This window comes from Gastrolobium bilobum, unplaced genomic scaffold (assembly GCF_033153095.1).
Source record: "Gastrolobium bilobum isolate Gb01-03AN ecotype WA unplaced genomic scaffold, APGP_CSIRO_Gbil_v1 utg1034, whole genome shotgun sequence".
In the NCBI taxonomy this organism is placed as follows: Eukaryota; Viridiplantae; Streptophyta; class Magnoliopsida; order Fabales; family Fabaceae; genus Gastrolobium; species Gastrolobium bilobum.
The window spans coordinates 39,888-59,496 of record NW_026897770.1 but is presented as its reverse complement, the minus strand read 5'-3'; the positions used below and the strand labels follow the sequence as shown (position 1 = coordinate 59,496).

General features: G+C 36.1%; 2 protein-coding genes across 2 annotated transcripts; one reads left to right on the top strand and one right to left on the bottom strand.

Moving 5' to 3' along the window:
* Positions 1-357: 357 nt before the first annotated feature.
* Positions 358-4,004, bottom strand: LOC133310123 (uncharacterized). Its single transcript, XM_061511017.1, has 2 exons — positions 3,117-4,004; positions 358-983 (listed from the first exon to the last, which is right to left on the bottom strand). Exons 1-2 carry the CDS (start codon positions 3,936-3,938, stop codon positions 570-572), a joined length of 1,236 nt encoding a protein of 411 aa, XP_061367001.1. The 5' UTR covers positions 3,939-4,004; the 3' UTR covers positions 358-569.
* A 1,990-nt stretch (positions 4,005-5,994) lies between these two features.
* Positions 5,995-16,062, top strand: LOC133310122 (N-terminal acetyltransferase B complex catalytic subunit NAA20). Its single transcript, XM_061511016.1, has 6 exons — positions 5,995-6,253; positions 6,349-6,439; positions 6,731-6,863; positions 7,230-7,299; positions 15,352-15,412; positions 15,512-16,062. The coding sequence occupies exons 1-6, from the start codon at positions 6,176-6,178 to the stop codon at positions 15,601-15,603; spliced, it is 525 nt and encodes a 174-aa protein (XP_061367000.1). The 5' UTR covers positions 5,995-6,175; the 3' UTR covers positions 15,604-16,062.
* The last annotated feature ends 3,547 nt before the right edge of the window (positions 16,063-19,609 follow it).

Genomic DNA, 19,609 nt, shown 5'->3' with positions numbered 1-19,609 from the left:
ACCATAAAATATTGGTACTAGAAGTTCAAAACTAACTGCTAATGAAAATATTATTCTTAGAAGACTCGTTCAAATTAAAATGGATTGAAGAGTAGACTATATTAATTTCTTAAAAAAAAAATAGTATAATTTTTCAAAATAGAAAGAATAGCATTATATTTTAAACATCTTTATAAAAAATAATGCAATATACTTCAAATTCTAAGCCACTCGGAAGAGACTTTGGTATCTGAAATGATAAAATATAAAACAATTGATTAAGTTGAATAAACGATAAATTTCATCATTTCTTATAATTGACTAAATCAATTGAATAAATTAAAAAACGATTAAATCACTTGAATAATTTATTGGCCTGTTGGACTTAAAATTACTGTAAAGATGAAAGCAAGGCACGCAGACAAATCAGAATTTTGTGTTTTCCGCATATTCTCAGACACATTCCTTTTATACAATCACCTACTAAGAAGCAAAAACAGAAACTGGAACAGGACAGACTGAATCTAGCAATTAAACATAAATCACATACATCATATGATGCTGTCATTTCAGGAAAAAATACTCAATGACTAGCTCTCCCTTGGAGCAGGCATTATCCTAAGCCTCTCCTCAGATGCATGATTAACCCCACTAAACCTCTCTTCTGCTAGAAGTGACTGCAAATCACTACCATTTGCCAAACTGTTAAACTCAACTGCCTTAGATGGCAATGTAGGGTAACGCCGTTGGCAAAATGTCATTAATCTCTTAATTGATTGTAAGTACTTGCGAGTTGTCTCATCATTCATGATATGAGCCACACTATTGGTGTAGATCTTTTCACGGGCAGATCTTTCGTGAATACCAACCATAGTAACACCAATTGGCCAGGGTGCGTTCCCTATGGCCATCTTAATATATTGGTCCATTGCAGCAAGATAATCACGTTTCATACAGCATTCAACCACCACCAACAGTGCCCGTCGGATGTCATCAGGAAGAACCTGAAAATAGCAAGTACCACATACGTTCCATTCGTTAAATGCTTCAGAAAACATGCAAGACATATATCATATAAACAATAAAATTTTATGTCTACAGCTCAAATGAAATTCATTACTTGAAAGAGCACGCACTGACACATGGAATATAGCCTTCGAAAGGTATGCTAAAAATTCAATGACTAGAACTATGTTCAGTAAATTCCCTGATTCCCGTAGTGTCCCTTTCCCCCATGTTATCATTTTCAGACTCTAATTGAGCATCGACTAAGAACCCATTTGGATCCTCTCTTTTTTAAGATTGAAGCTACTTATAAGCTAAAAAAAAGCTAAAAGTTGTTTGGTGATTACATAAATTTTTTAGCTTAAAAGCACATATTTCAAGAAAAGTCTCTCTCTCTCTATCTCAATAGCTCTTCATTTAAAAAAAAACACACAATTCAAGAAAAGCTGATAAGAGCTTAAAAAAAAGCTCCTACTAGGAGCTTTTGGCTTTTAGTTTTTTTCTTCATTATAAAAAAAAAAAATTCATTACAAGAGCTTTTCTCAAAACCTGTTTGGCCTAACTTCTGCTTATAAGTAGCTTCTAGCTTAAAAAAGATAGAATCCAAATAGGCACTAAGACTAAGCATAATATTAAATTTATTTACCTAGAAACTAACCATCATATTATCAAGCATGATGAAGATATGAGGTTCAGCCAAACTATGACCATTAAAGTACTCAACACGCGATCACTAAGAGGAGATGAGGCAAGACTGAGATAATCAACAAGTAATGTAATTTCATTATCATTTATGGTCACCAAATTTAGTGCAACGACATAAGAACTCCACCTTGCACAAACAATTTCATGAAGATTCATACTGCCCAAACATACACATACCTCGCCCATCCAAATTTCAAATTTTCAACAACAATAATAAGAAGCCTTATCCATTAGAAGAGTTGGCTACATCAATTCAATCGAGCCCATTAGACTATATTTGAACTAAAAAATAAAACTAAAAATACCAAAGGGAAACCGGTAAATTCTATAAACAAACTCATAACTGATATATATAAAGGAAGATAAGTCAAATCCACCCTAACAAGTAATGACCTATATTTTTAAGTACTAACAGAGCCATGAGCAGCCATATTCATCATGAAATCTCAAAAATCATTTTGTTGAACAATGATACTGAAGTTCAGAGCCTTCTAACCAAATTGGCTTTGCTAGGCTGCAATTTCCCCACAACTAATCAAATAAAAATAGAACTTTAATAATTATTTCCTTGCTGAAGAATTTTTGTTTATGTCCAAGCAACACATGAAAAAGAAAAAGATGATTTCAGAAAAAATGAATTCAGTCCTTTATAAAGTTCTCCCCTGAAAGAGAGAATGGAAAGAACAACCAACAAGGATCTATTCCTCCACTAGAAAGAGATTAATACAGAGTTACAGACCATGGGAGAACCTAACCACAAAACCTTGCAATTGTGGAGTGACATCCCAAGGCCATACAAACTGCACATCAAAATCTCATACCTTGCATTGAGGTCCTAACAGATGTAGAAAAATTTATAGCCCTGCTAATCTGCAGTTCCCTACCCTTTCCAAGACATGTTCAAGCAGTCCCACTCAAAATTAAGCACCTCATATTTCCAACCCAAATGCAATGAAGCTCGAAAGATTGAAAAAGGAAACACTTAAGGAAAAAAAAACAAAAAAAGATTTTGCAGAGTCACGCAATACACTATACATATGCCCACGGAAAGGTCTTACCACAATTAGCCACCTTCCCCAAAACCACTGTAGTATATAATATATATAATATACGTCACTCTTGCCAAGACCAAGGTTGCCATAGATATAGTTATCAACAGATATAATGACAACAATTTACTTTTACATCTCTCCTGATTCAATCTGTTTTAGACTTCAGTATGTTCTAATTTAGAAGCTATACCATCAAACAATTAACAGTAAACAGCTCGGTGAATATATTCACCCACCAGCATGTGTTTTTCTCTTGATTAAACTAAGACCAATTAAGAGGAAGGTTATCAACCAAATGCACATATAATCAATCCGCAAGGGCAAACAAAATTTGAAGGAAAGCATATAAATAAACCAAGAGAGAAGGGAATTCACCTTCTTCCTACAAAACTTAAACAGAGGGTTCAGGTAACGCGCGCACTGCTTAAACGTGGCAACCATAGACTTCCCTTTAGCTGTTCGTTTCTCCGACTCAGGCATCTCCTGCAATTCCTGCTTCCACTCGTTCAACAGCTTCTTGAAAAACACCAGAATCTTATCTTCCTCACACAACTCTTCGAAATTCGCCTTCATCCGCTTCAAATCGTTGTCGGCATCGACGCCACTGGAACCATCGCCGTCACTCAAGTCATCGTCGCCCGCGCCGCCTTCCCGGTCCTCGGTGGAGCCGTCGTCGGCCTTCTTCCGTTTCCTCTCGCTCGAAATCCCTGTCTTCTGCCGCTTCCTCAACTCGGCGATGTCGCGCAAGAAATCGTTGGTCTGTCCCTCCGTCATGTCGCTATCCACTTCGAACAATCCGGCTTTGAGCACGTATTTCATGCGATCCAGCCTGGCATCGTCGTCTTCGCCAAAGAGCGTGACGGGTTGCTTGAGGAAGCGGAGGCGGCGAATGACTTCCTGTCTGGGGAGGACGAGGTTGTCGATGTTCTGTTCGTCGGGGAGGGAGACGTTGGAGGCGGCGGCGCTGGAGGCTATGGAGGTGGAAGCAGTGGTGGATGAGGTTGGGACGGTGGTGGAAGCGTCGGAGGAAGTTGCGTGACGTTTGTGAGATTTGGCTTCCAATTCGCGCTTCTCTTGTTCGCGGAGCTTTTGGATTTGTTTTTGTTGGATCTCAGAGCGTTTGAAGACTCTCTTGCCGCCGGTTTCTTCGGCCAGGGATTGGCGTTTCTTGAGAAGCTCTTGCTTCAGAAGGTCCATCTAGGGTTTTCGACGACGACGACGAAGGTGCAGTGATCAGATCAGAATTCAGAAATTTGGGTGAAATTGATTTGTGGGGATGTATTTTTAATTAAGAATTGAGAAATATCCAATTATCCACTATTTATCGGGAAAAAAAATGAGTTTTATTTTAAAAAATTGTAAAGCTACGTTACTTCAGAGAAAAATAAATAAATGAAAGAGTGAAAAATAAAAATGTGAGTCTTATTTTTTTTTTTTACTAAAGTAAAATGATGCAAGTTATATTATGTAAAAGGATAAATATTTTTTCTCTATTTAATATACATAAATATTTGATAAAATAATTTAAAATTTATTGTAATATATTTTATGTTAGCCATTGTCTCCCATGTTTTTTTTTTCTCTCATTAAAGAATAATGGTACATGACATGAGAAGTGATAAGATAACTCTAACACCTTTTTCTGGGGGTTAATTTTAAAGTAAAAAGTATCTTATTCAATTTCTTCGATTTGATTATTTAATGAGAAATAAATATTTAATATTATTTTAGATTACTTTGTCTAATATTCATTGAAACGACGTCGTTTTGAAGTTGAAAAATAAAAAAATTAAAATGATAAAGATTATTATAATCCTGAAATAAATTAAAATTACAAAAATACCATGATTTTCACCCCAATATGACGTTGTTTCGGTGAACAGTAGATAAAATTATCTAAAGTAACTTTAGAAAAATAAACCCTTATTTAATCATTCTTTTAGGTTGTATTTTGTTTAAAATCTAATCTAATCCAATTCAATTTTATTTTGTAGGATTGGATCAATTTTGTTTTTTCATCACAACTATATAAAAATGAAGCTTACAAACAATTGTAAAATTTAAGTTTTCGAACTAAAATAAATCTTTGAACTCATGAATAGTTAAAATAAAAAATCAAAACAACGAAGTTTGTTATTAACATTCAAGATCAAAGTTTAAAAATAACAAAATTTCAAGTCACCATCTATTCTATTTATACTTCACTCCTTCGGTTTGGGTCTGTTTGGATTGGATTATTTTTTATCAACCAAACTAAAAACCGATCTAATTCAATTAAAATATGCTACTTTTTTTTTCTGTTTTCAATTAATTTGGTTATTGGTTTTTTGTTTGAGTCACCGTAGTTTGAATCGATTGATTAATATCCTTACCTTTTTCTTTAATTATTATTTTTTACTTCCTTTACTAATGAATTGTGTCAAACTTTTTATTTTTTCATCTATCATATCAAACAAAGCCCATAGTCTTTTTTTTTTAATATAGATAATATCGAGGCATTCCCATACAACCTCCGCTGACCACCTTATTCTCAGAGTATGACTCCCTAAGATTAGCTTCTCATTGAAACAAAGAGTGGATTGAATCACTGTCACTAGAAGAAGGATGAGAGTAATCATATTCAAGGAAGAGACAATTTCCCTCTGGCTCCCAAATAATTTCAAAAATTTGTTTGGACCAAAGTTTGAGCCTCAAACCCTTAGGCAGTTGCTAATTTAGCTACCATCCCTCTATAATATAAATGTTCCTAAGTCAAACAAAATTAATTCTCGTGAGAATATAAATTTTGATCCAAGGTTCCATACTTTCATTCATATCACAAGTTGGTTTCTGTTGAAATCAATGTAGGTCACGAGTATTCAATATAAGTTAATGAAAATAAAAAAAAAGTTAATAATAATAAAATATAAATAAACACAAATAATAAATATTACTTAACATAATTGGTATTTTTTCAGTAAAATAGTCTTATGATAGTTAAGGTTATAAATAGATTAGGTTAAACTTTTGGGTTTATTATATTTTTAAAAAATAAAGTTCAGCTTGTTTATAATTTGGTTATTTTTCAATCAATTCTCAATTTTATTAATTTAATATGAATAAATATTTTTATATTGAAAGATGAAATAAGATATTTAGAAATCAAAATTACATAATTATAATTTTTCGAGTAATAGAATATGCCTATTGTTTTCTACATGTGTATATAATTTGTATCTCTATATAGATAACTAAAGAGTTATTCACGAACTGACTATGAAGTTTAGCTCATTTGTATAATACAGCCTAAAATAAAGCTTAATCCAGCATTAAATTTGCGACCTTCTACATTAACAGTGATTAGATTTCAGTGGAACATTGTACGATTCAATCACTGACGTCGACTCTTGCATTTTCTCCTAATTTGCGATCGTGTTTGGCTGAGAGCGAGCAAGATGACAACGATACGCAGGTTTTGCTGCAACGATCTTCTTCGTTTTGCTTCCGTCAATCTTGACCATCTCACCGAAACTGTAAGTTTTCCATTCAACACTTTAATTGGGATTTGTGAACTCAATCGATGCTGATGGTGCCTTCACTTTAATTGCTTGTCCTTGTTTGTTTTCAGTTTAACATGTCCTTCTACATGACCTATCTCGCAAGATGGCCTGATTATTTCCACGTTGCCCTAGGCCCTGGAAACCAAATTATGGGTTACAGTTAAGTCTTTTGTGTTATCCCCTAAATCCCTATTGTTCCTCAAATGTGTTTTTTTTTCTTCACCCTCTCAATTTTCATGTTCTAGGCAGTTTTGTGTTTCTAATACCTGCTTGCTAGAGCACGATAATGACATCTTAGATGCATGATGTGGTTTATGTTTCTCGTAGAAGTTTAGATTATGTGCCCAATTGTGGATTAAGTCAATATGATGTATGATTTGATAGTGATTTCATCATCACCTTCTACTTGTGGAGGATATTGGGGTATTAACACTGATGTTATTTATGTAGTTATGGGTAAAGTAGAGGGGCAAGGAGAATCTTGGCATGGTCATGTTACTGCAGTAACTGTTGCTCCAGAGTATCGAAGGATGCAATTAGCCAAGAAACTAATGAATCTGCTTGAAGACATCAGTGACAATATGTGAGACATGCTTGTGTTTGATTTTTTTAATCTTTAGTCTCTGAAACATTCCCCTGTCCTCTTTACATGATCTTATTTGAATTTTCTTTTCATAGTAGTTTTCTGGTAAATCATTTATTCTGTACTTCTTGATATGTAATATTTCTCTAATCACTATAACTTTTGTTTTGTCTGATACATCAATAGTTTTGGCTGGAATAAATAAGTTATTTTAATTTCCATATTTTAAAAAGTGGAGCAGTAGATTAAATATGTGGGATTTTTCTTTCTCTTTGATTTGTGGTGGGACTGCCCGATGAGTTACTAGTAGCTTAATGATTTTGTACTTGTGTGGATGCCTTGCTCTAAGAATGTGGAATTTGGCAGTGACAAGGCGTTCTTCGTTGATCTCTTTGTGAGAGCATCAAATGCACCAGCCATCAAGATGTATGAAAAGGTAACCGTTCTGTACTTTTCATTTCAGCTTAGACCTTCCCTTGCTTCCGTTTGGGTTTATGAATGTGGTTGTTTTAAGGTGTTTCTTTGTCAGATATACAGAAGGATTATAGAGATCTCTAGCTGTTATTTTTTTCCCTTTTCATTTCCTTGTTTTATGTGGCGGTAGGAGGATGCTTGATCCTCCTGTTCTATATTTCTCTTTTATTCTAATAACTTTTTCTTCTATCAATTAAACAATAGAAATTAGGGAAGAAAAAGGGTCTAGAGAAATGGATATCTTGTATAAATTGAACCATGGTAAACGGTTATTTCAAATAATTGGATGTAGGATAGATTCAGTAACCTTCCTGAACCCTGTGATTTCAATACTTGGCAACACATACGGTCTTCTTCTCCATGGCTTCATCTATTGTTGCCTTTTATGTGTTAGGAACCCCTTATTTAGGAAATTAGGTTAGAAGAAATAATGGGGGATCCAAAGAACCTTGTGTGCCAGCTTCTGTTTGTTAGGTTTAGTTAGTTCCCAAACAAGGGGGTTAATAGGGGTAGTTAGGGACAACATCGACATCACCTTTATCCCAAACTAGTTGGAAAATAGGGGTAGTTAGGGAAATCCCAACTAAATTAGTTTGTTAGGTCACTGGGATTAGGGTTAAGGGAATACATGTAGGGAAGTTAGACACTTAATTAGCAGAGAGGCAAGGCCAAAGACTAGGATTTCTCTTGAGGTTAGGAGAGTTTTGAGTGTCATTTTCTACTTCATTCACCAGGAAACTCACATGTTCTCTAAGGGGAAGAATTTATCAAAAAGATTCAATATTTGATACCCAATTCCAATTCCCAATTCTTGAGCCAGTGTCTACCAACCAGCTCAAGATTATGTTTGGATTAGTTGGCTTGAAAGCTGCTGAGCTTCATGTAAATCTTACTCAAGCCCATAGTTGTCAGTAGCAGTTAGCGTCCGGTAGCGGCCGACCCCGAAAATGGTATATTGGTGTAGCGGGTATCGGTATTGCCGCTACGGTGAAGTATTAATTCCACATATATTATACTAATAGTCAAGAAATGAGGCAATGCTGCTTTTAGTATTAATGCTTAAACATAAGAAGTCACATAAAATCAAACACATAATTCCACAATCAATGTCAAATACAAGGAACATAAAGAAAGGATCCAAAATTAAACACAAATGAACAATAAAATTGTCAAACAGTCAAGTAAAAGAAGTGAACTAATGAAGAAAATCATCATCATCTCCAGATTCTCCATCAAATTCCAACATGGGAGTTGTGTAGCAGTGTAGCGGGTAGCGGTATTGCCGCTACGCTACGCCGCTACCTTCCGCTACGGCCAACATCGGGTAGCGTCGCGGTTTGTAGCGGCCGGCCGTCGCTACTCGCTGCGGTAGCGGTTTAACGACACTACGGGCTGCTACTAACAACCTAGCTCAAGCCAAGAGCCTTGAAACTTTGAAATAGTTCAAGAAGTAGCAAGTGGAATTTTTGTTTGTCACTGGCGTGGCTAAAGAAGTTGAAAGGCTATTTAATGAATTTGAGGAAAATGAACCAGAAGCATTGCCACTGAAAAGGTGGATCTCAAAGAGGGTCTTTAAAGCAATTCACACATGAGATGGAACATTTTTATGGAAGCAAGGCATGCCTGTTTGGTTAAATAAAGGAGTTGTGGAGCTTGTTTTTGATTTTGTTGTTTCTAAGGAGGGGAAGCCCTTGTCACCTGAGGCAGCTCGTATACTGCATTTGCTGGGAATTGGTTTTGGACTATCATTGTTCATACTTATCCCAAATTTGAGAATCTCAATTTGGCTCCTTGGTCCCTGATACAACTAAAGCAAAAAGTGTTGATGCTGCCATATTTGCTGTTTTGGATTGGAAATCACAAATAGACCCTGTGATGACCCTGGAACGACATTGAACGAAATGGGTACTCCCTTCCTTGCTCTAGGATCTACGTTTAGGGAATTTGCTTGTTTCACTGTGAACCTCATGGGCTAGGACAAGTGAGCCCAACTCTAGCTATTTGGAGTTAGTTACAAGAGAGAGATTGAGAGTCTATATAATATACATGGGTGGGAAGGGGGAAATCATGCTTATGGTAATAGGTGGTTATTGGTAGTGGAGGACCTGGGGGGGGGGGGGGGGGGGGGTATTGTGTAGTGTCTCAATCCTTCATCTGAACTCTTTTCTTTTGTGCAATTCCAGTGTTGCTTAGTGGAAGGGTTGTGCCCGCCATTTTTTTTGTTCAATGAAAATAAGTTTTATCAATTAGGTAACGGTGCGACTCGATCCGGAGGTGCTTCTGGTCCAGTTTTGTGAAGAAATGGAAGCCATAGGAGGAATTAGCAATTCAGAGCTCAAGGAAATGCTGGTCAAAACGTTGAAGGTTTTAGATGGGGTGATAAAGAAGATGTAGACATCGAGATTTGAAATCAAAAAGCACAATGCTAATAATCAGTCAAAGAAGAATCAAGAAGAGGCAGAGGCAGAGATGAAATTAAAAATCAGATTTGGTGAGATTAAAAATCTTGAAGAAGAAGAAGCTATTCAGTCAGAAAAACAAATCAAAGAAAAAGAAGATGGAAACAAAGAAAAAGAAACGGAAGGACACGCAGAAGGAGAAGAAGGAAGAGGAAATGAGGAAGAAGTAGAAGAAATTGGAGAAGAAGAATAAGAAGAAGGAAAAGCGCGAGAAGAAGAAGAGGAAGAAATAGAAGAAGAAGGAGGAGAAAAAATAGAAACAGAAGAAGAGAAAGAAAAGAAGCAGAATCAGACAAAGAAGAAGACGGCGCAAAAGGAGCTGAAGCATAAGAAGAAGAGGTAGTCGCAGGAGACAAAGAAGAAGCAGATGAAGAAGTGGAAAAAGAAGAAGAGGCAGTAGCAGAAGAAGAAAAAACTAAAGCGGAAAACCCTAAACATAGGGAGGGAGGGAGAAAAGTGGGGCAAGATGGACAATACTAAGACCTAATGGGCCAAGCCCAAAAGAAATTGGTGCTAGAAGAAAAACAATGGGTTCTATCGAATCCATTAAGATAACTTTAGTAATTATGTTGAATTAAGGCCCAAAACTTTTAATGAACAAAGTTGAGAAATGGGTGCTGAAAATAATAATTGGCCAAGAGAAAAGAAAGACCCATGGGCCAAAATTAGTGGAACAAGTAAAGAGGAGACAATATGTGCCGAGTCCTATTGAGGTTCATGGTTCTGGGCAGAAAGGCCATAGAAAACAAAGCAATCTACTTCCGTCAATGGGACCTAGGTGGCAGCTTCTCTCACACTTGATCTTGACCTCTTTCTTCACCTTGAGGACAAGGTGAATCTTTAAAGGGGAGTATTGATGGCTAGGACAAGTGAGCCTAGCTCTAGCTATTTGGAGTTAGTTACAAGAGAGAGATTGGGAGTCTATATATATTATACGTGGGTGGGAAGGGGGAAATCATGCTGATTGTTATAAGTGGTTATTGGTAGTAGAGGATCCATGGGGGACCTCCAGGGGGTATTCTGTAGTGTCTCAGTCCTTCATCTAGACTCTTTTCTTTTTCTGCAATTACAGTGTTGCTTGATGTAAGGGTTGTGTCCGCTGTTTCTTTTGTTCAATAAAAGTAAGTTCCATCAGAACCCTTCTCCCAATGGAGGGAAATTGGGAGCAATTATGCGGCCGCAATGAACAAACATGGGGTCTCTGACCCGTTGTTAATAGTGCGGAGGAGATTTTCGATGGAGTGGGTGTTATATCATTGAGTTTCAAGCAATGAGACTATGGTGGAAGTTTTGTGACAAGCCCTGATAAGTCACGGCCCTTCACCTTGACAGCACTTGAAAAAAAAGGGTTATCAAATATTATTGAATTGTGTATTAATCTGATACAACGAGGTCTCTATTTATAGAGACTAAAAAACCTAATTCTTGACCTAATGGGCTTGGCCCAATACAACAAATACTAATAATAATAAAAGACCTAATATTTACAACACTCCTCCTCAAGTTGAAGAATAGATATTTATCATTCCCAGCTTGCTAGTAAGTTCTTGAAATCTGTCTGAAGGAAGTCCCTTTGTTAATAGATCAGCTAATTGACGCCCAGTGAGAATGTATGGAGTGGTAATCAACCCGCTATCAAGTTTCTCTTTGATGAAATGGCGGTTGACCTCAATATGTTTAGTCCGATCATGTTGAACCGGATTATGAGCTATACAAATAGCGGATTTATTGTCACATAGCAGCTTCATAGGTCCCTCATATTTTATTTTGAGATCATCAAGTATAATTTTCAGCCACAGTAACTCACAAATGCCTTGAGCCATAGCTCGAAATTCAGCTTCTGCACTTGACCTGGCAACCACATCTTGTTTCTTACTTCTCCATGTCGCTAAGTTACCGCAAAGAAACATGCAATAACCAGTGGTAGATCGACAGTCAGTCACGGATCCAGCATAATCAGCATCAGTGTAGACTTCTAAAGAGAGATTGCCATCACGTCGGAATAACAATCCTTTACCAGGAGTAGCTTTAAGATACTGAAGAATTCTCTCTACTACCTGCATGTGTTTCTCCTTTGGATCGTGCATAAACTGACTGACAACACTAACAACATAAGCTAGGTCTGGTCTAGTATGAGCCAGATATATCAATTTCCCAACTAGCCGTTGATATTGTCCTTTATCAACTGGAGGACTCTCCTCTTCATAGCCTATCTTGTGATTCTGCTCAATAGGAGTATTAGAGGGTTTACACCCGAGCTTTCCTGCTTCTTTGAGAAGATCAAGAACATATTTTCTCTGGCTGATAAAAATTCCTTTCCTTGAATGAGCTACTTCTATCCCTAGGAAATATCTCAGTTTCCCAAGATTTTTGACTTCAAACTCAGAGGCAAGCCGTGTTTGCAGAATCTGTTTCTCCACAAAATCATCACCTGTGATAATAATATCATCAACATATACAAGGAGCACAGTAAGCTTCCCATTATGGGAATGCTTGAAGAAAAGAGTGTGATCTCCTTGACTCTGTCTGTATCCTAAGGTCATCATAACCTTAGTAAACCTTCCAAATCAGGCACGAGGTGACTGCTTCAATCCATACAAGGCCTTTTTTAATTTACAAACTTTATTTTCTCCTTTCACAGAATCAAAACCAGGCGGGATTTCCATGTAGACTTCTTCTTCTAACTCACCATTGAGGAAAGCATTTTTCACATCAAACTGATTTTTATCCCAATCGTAATGGGCAGCAAGGGACAACAAGACTCTCACGGTCTCACCGTATTCATCTATGCAACTGGAGCAAATGTTTCTTCATAATCAATGCCATAGGTTTGAGTGTAACCTTTGGCAACCTTGGGATACACCACCCCAAAAGCTAGCTCAAAGGGTGGGAGTGCCCAAGGTCTTATAAACTCCACATTAGTTGCACATACAACCAATGTGGGACTATATATCTCAACACGCCCCCTCACACGAGAGTCCATTGGGCTTAAAAAGTGGACAATGCAACAGGCCCAACCTACCTGTGCTAAGAAACGCCACAAGAGAAAGTGAGGGGCGGCGAGGCTCTGATACCATGTAAAGAACCTTGGGATACAGCACCCCAAAAGCTAGCTCAAAGGGTGGGAGTGCCCAAGGTCTTATAAACTCCACATTAGTTGCACATACAACCAATGTGGGACTATATATCTCAACAACAGCTCTTCACCTTGACGACAAGGTGAAACTTTTAGAAGGGGGAGTATTGTTAGGACCCGCCTATTTAAGAAATTAGGTTAGAAGAAATAATGATGGACCCAAAGAACCATGTAGGCCAACTTCTGTTAGTTAGGCCTAGTTAGTTTAGTTAGTTCCCAAACAGGGATAGTTAGGAAATCCAAACAGAAGTAGTTTGTTTGGTCATTGGGATTATAAATGGGGTAGAGGGAATACAAGTAGGTTAGTTAAACAGTTAGTAAGCAGAGAGGCAAGGCTAGAGACTAGGATGGTTAGTTAAACAGTTAGTAAGCAGAGAGGCAAGGCTAGAGACTAGAATTTCTCTAAGGTTGGGAGAGAGAGTCATTTTTATTTTCTACCTCGACTCATTCATCAGGAAACTCATATGTTATTTGAGGGGATTAATTAATCAATAAAGATTCAATATTCGATTAATGGATTTCCAATTCTAATTCCCAAATTTATCAATAAATTCCAATTCCCAATTCTGTTACACCCCGGAGGAGATCTTAACCAGAATCACAATGGAAAACAGGGGAATCAAAACAAAGGAAGACAAAACAAGATCTTTATTATTCAAGAATGAAGCTTGGTTACAAGATATCACTTAGTCTCACTGAATACAATATTTCTGAATGAATCTCCAAAAGACCCCAACAACCTATTTATATCCCCACTATACAAAAGTCCCTCTTTTACCCGTGTAACTAACTAACTAACTAATATAACAGCGTAACTAATCTAACAGAGTGCCTCCAGTGTACTGCCTCCTGTGTACCCTTGTATTTATGTTCGTAAAAAATTCTTGAGCCAGTTTCTATCACCATTTTCCCTCACAGCCTCACACTGCTAAAAGAACTCTTATTTCGTACCCAATGCCAGCATGCTAAAGAATCATAAGCAGTTTTACCATTTCCACAAAATCTGACTTTTCATGAGACCATGAGAGCATCAAATGCGAACTGCCACCACCAACTTGGAGTATAGAAGCTGCAGCATAGTGGAAAAGTTGAACCAATTCAACATATAAAAAATTTGGGTAGGGATATATCTATAATCTATCCCAATTTATTTCCTGTTTCAGTTGTTAGCTCATTTCTTACAGGTCATTTTGTGTAGACTGCAGAGGGCAATAAATTACTCATTTTCTTTCTCACAACTTGAGGACTTTTGCATGATTATTGACATTGTGAATGTTTCCAAAACCAGACTAGTCATTGAAGTGGTAAATAAAAGAGAGAGGTTTAAGGTTTTAAGGTCCAACTGGGGTTGAACTGGGTTTTGTAATATCCTTATATATTTAATAAATATATGAAGTATACAAGTAAACTTATGAAAAAAAAAACTGAAATATACATTTAAGATTACTTATGACACATACAATAAATCAACACATTCAGAAAAAAATAAAAATAAAAATTTACCAAAACTACTCCTCATTAATCCCCGACTAGCGATGGCAGGGGTGAGGATAATTCTTGTACGCAATCTTACCGTTACATATATGCAAAGAATGTATTTCCCTAATTCGAACCTATAACCTTTTAGTCACAAAGGAATAGCTTTACGACTACCTCAGCCTCGTCTTCTTAGAAAAAAGATAATAATTTACACATGCAATAAATCTTATAATATATAAATATATTGAATATATTTTAAACTAAATAATTAATTTAAATGTAAATCTTAATATGATTGTACCCAAAACAACATCTGAATATGAAATAGTAATATAATAAAATAAATAATTTAAGAAGCTAAACATATAGCATCAAATGGTACATTGGTCTGTGTTTATGCCTTGAACCTCAAAACTTAGGTTCAATCCTTAGGTGAAACAATTTTATTAAATTTATCTCCATTTTCCAAAAGATGACAATTTATTGTACAACTACAATGTATATTCACAAGCGATATTGACACAGTGGGTAGCGAGTCTTCTTGCATTTGTAACAGCCCTGGTTTGACACATGGGGACTGCATGTTGGTGCCATTTTGTAACTAACAAACTGAGCTGGTTTTAAAAACAGTGGACAACACAGAATTTTCAGAATTAGGATTTTTGGTTCTTGGTTATTTTGTTCTGCATCAATCTGGTAATTTAATGAAGTATAAGGGGATGATAATATGATTGTGAATCTGTGATTAGTATATTAATTTATAAGGACGTAAATTGGATAATTAGAGCTTGTTATTGGGGATTTGCAGATTAATTATCAGTGGTTTAGGAATGTAGTATTTAGTTTAGATCTTGGGATAGGGATTTCCATATGTTGGATTAGGATTTCCTGAGTCTAAAGACGAGTTGCTAACTAATTATTTTCCTGATTGACATTTTAGCTTGGCTACGTGATTTATCGACGAGTGCTACGATACTATTCAGGGGAAGAAGATGGATTAGGTATACTTCCATGTTCTTGTATTTTATCTTTGTTTCTTACTCTCTTATAAACAAAGCTCATGCTGCTATTTATCTATTATCATTTTGTTTTATTTTCAGATATGAGGAAGGCATTGTCTCGTGATGTTGAAAAGAAGTCCATAATCCCTCTTAAACGGCCAGTCACTCCTGATGAGTTAGAATATGACTAAATCTACTTTTCATGCAACATATGTCTTAAAGCAAACATGTTGATTATGTATCATATGGTAATTAGTTACATTTGTCCAACTATGGGAGTGTATAACCAGTCACATATTTGAACTTTTGAAGTACTGGGATGTAATCTTTTGGAAGTTGCTCTTGTACTGCTAGAATACTGACCTATGTTTAGAAGTAAAACCTGTTGGTACTTGGTAGGTTGTCAACTTGGGAAGGAATTGACCATGGTGCGTTGGAAGGGTTAGTAAGTGAAAAATGGCCCTAGAGGATCATCTTCTTAGTAACATGAATAAGATTCCAAGGCCAAGATATGATCAATCTTCGACAATCATGTTGGTCTTGCATTTCCTCTGGTTCTTTTATTTGTTTGTTTCGTTTTTTTAAATCTTGTCTCATCTAATATGTTATCATTAAATATCACTTGCATGTTTCATTTCATTAGATTTAAATCGAAGGTACTAACTTTTGGGGTTCTTTCTAGAAATTTATGGTCTTGTCGTTTCCTGGTTTTTCCATCTGTACCGGCTTAATTTAAGGGTCCTTTAGGCAGTGTGTGAATCTAGTCCATTTTTCGAGAGAAAAATATCTATGTACGACCTTTGCTTTATTCAGTTGACACTGGATAGTCTCACTTATCCATGGTTTGGAAGTGAAATTGATATGACCTTTACTGTATCTCTATCCTATCCTTTTGGTGCTGAATCTCTCTATCATGTCCTTATCACTTGAATTATGCTTGAGTGGTATCTTGCTTACGCTTCTGTAGATAGTGGAAATAGAATATTAGAAAGATTATCTATGACTAAAAAAAGAGCATGAAATTTAAAAACTTTCATATTTGTGGTCGTAATCTTCTTATGCGAGGCCCTTGCATCATAATCGAAGTTTGAAAAGGAATATATGCTGTACACATTATAAAAGTCTGACTGCTTAAACTAGCTGTTCTTGATATGCTTGAATTGCAGTAGCTGTATTGATGGGTTTACTGTTTTAGGTTTGAGTGCTGTTCGTGGACTAGATAAAAAGAAAAAGATACGTATTTGGCATCCGTTGAAATTTGACGTATCAAGATCACTGTTACATCTTCACAAACGTAAATATGATTAAGCTATTTGAAAGAATATCATGGAACTCCTACTTCAAGGAAGCCCGTTCTTATATATATTTTATTGTCTCTTCAATTCCGTAGTAATTAGCATCTTATTTCGTTTTATATTTTAACCCATATCCTTCATATAAACTGTACGGTCAAATCTAGGGCTTCTTCCATCTATTTGCTACTTCAATGTAATATGATATTTCTGTTTTTATGGGATGCATAGGAGAAACAGATGTCTTAAGGTTCGCATCTTAGCAAAAGTGATTTTCGTGACAGAAGTTTATTTTCATGGCCAAATCCGCACAACCTTCATTAGAGAAGCATCTTTTTGAATATGAAATAGAAGGCAAGATTGTGCATTTAAGATTTTCACATTGGCTAACAGAATAACATCGATTAAAATTATAATAAAAATACAAAAGCACTTCACCCTCAAAGAAAAATCTTGTAAAAGCTGCTATCTTCTAAGTTCATGATCTCAAGTTTATATAGTTGTTCTTGTAAGTTGATCCAATACTACACTACCAGTGTTTATTGCAGTAGTGAGTCTAAGAGATTATGTACGACTGATCTGGCAATTAAAGCCATTCGTTGAGTTTTTGTTCAGTAACTATCTCGAGGAGAAATTTGTACACGTGTTGCGCTGCATGTACAATAATCAGTCTAATTGTGCTAGGAGAAATTTGTGCACGTGTTGCATTGCATGTACAATAAACAGTCAATCGTGCTACATGTGATGCCTGATTGCTACTTTGTCAGACTGTCCAACTCATATTTGAGCCGTTCATTTTATACATACAGTGCTTAACAAAAAAAAACAAAAAAACAAAACTGGATGTATCTTGTACTTCAATTCAGAGTTTCTCATCTTTTGAGAGCATAATGTTGTTCATCCAAGAAAAATGCTTTAGCCAGTACGGTAGAAGCTCTGCGTGAAATAGGATAATTGAACATTCTTGGGGTCACAGGTGGTGGTCCTGGTTGACCCGTGGTCTACATTGCATTTACAAGTAGCACATGAGTGTCTCCTGCCTCTAGATTGCTTCACTGGATCACACAATCTATAGGCTACGTGGTCCACCAAAGAGTATCCTTTTTACATCGTCTTTTTTGGTTGAATATCTTTTTTTTCTTTTTAAGAAATTCTCACTTCATGGCTAAACAACCCAAAAGGAATTATTTATGTGGTTTGTATCCTATCCACTAATATTGCTGGACCAGGTTGTGAGAGACCCAAAAATGGATAGAGATGGGTCATCTACCATCTGCATGTTTGCTGCTTTCACAACATGTAAACAAGCTAGAAAGGATATAGGGTGAGGAGAGAAATGAGAAAGAAGGGGTAAAAAAAGGTGATAGGAGGGAGAAAAAAAGATTGGAAAAATCATATGATAGTAGCTCTAGAAGGTAGCTCTACAACCTGAGCAAATGAGTGTGAGAGCACACGTTTGATAAACAGAATTATTTTTAGGAGGGTTTAAAATTTTAATATCTTAAACAGAATTATCTTACGTGAACTATCCATATGGTTTATCAAAAAAAATAAAAAGATTGAGAAAAAAAAAAAAAAAAAGCTAGGGAGGGATTGCAATGAAACCAAGAAAGAGTGGTGGGCACATGGCTTTCGTCCATCATTGGATATGGCTGGACTGCCATTACCAAAATAAGTTACACTCCAAACACCGTCACCGATCCACTTTTGCATTCAGTACGGATACAAAATCAAATCTTGGGATAGGATTATGTGACGTTAGTTTTAAGAGGTAGGATACCTCTTCACTGCACTCTAATCACCATTAGATTTAAAAGTTATTTTTTTTTCTCTCTCTTTATTCAACTTGTCCTCTAATCCAATGGTAATTAGAGTAGTAGTAAAGTGGTAGTAAAAAAATTTGGTAGTATAAATATCTTATCCCTAGTTTTAAATTTAAAATTTGACACATCGTTTGAAGCTCTATTTTATAAGCATATAATATTATTGATTTTTTTTTAATTTAACAGCTCTAAGATGAAATGTCAAATTTTAAATTTAACATCGATATCAAATGATTGTACCCCTCAAATCTTAGGATGCCTCCTCTCTTTCTCAATGAAACCGCTGTCTCCATCTCTTTGTCTTCTTTACAACCTAGTCTATGTCATTGAGCCTCATCTCCATGGGGACAACACATCCAATCCTTTCAAGAGGGCTACTGATTTTGCAGTTTCTTCTGATCCACTTTTCCATCATTTCAATGGCAAACACATGCAGGCCTCGTGATGCCACCCATATGCTCAAGGTGTGTGTATGTGGGTTCAGTGTCATGTGTATTCAAGTTCGGGATAGACTTCATTTGTATTATTGGGACCTCATATCAATTGTGCACAACTATATGCTAGCCATATGAAGGTACGAGCCCACAATCATGTCTTTTTGAGGGTATATCACTTTATGTGAATGAATAGACGACTCTGTGGAGCCCATCACTCCCTAGTTCTATGTGTCCTACAATTTGACAAGGTGTTCAAATTTCATTGGTTCCTAGCGTTTGACAACTCGGTGGATTTCTTATAGGGATTATCATTTCATTTCTGCTTCAATTTTCTGCGACTGAGACATAAAACAACTAGAAACAAAGCATAAAGAAATGAGATAGAAAATAATGATGGCCCCATTTATTTTTGAGAAATGTTTTTTTATATTACATAAATTTTTTTTTATCTCATATTATATATTTATTGAAATCTGAGTCAATATTTTTTTCTTCTTTTTTTAGTTATGGGACCCACCTAATCATGTCTCTACATGAGACAATGCTATTTCATGTAAGGAATAAAGGAGTATCCTTTTGAATGACACAAGTTTGTGTCATCTTAGGTATTTTACACAAAGTACGACCGGTCGTACTTTGTGTAAA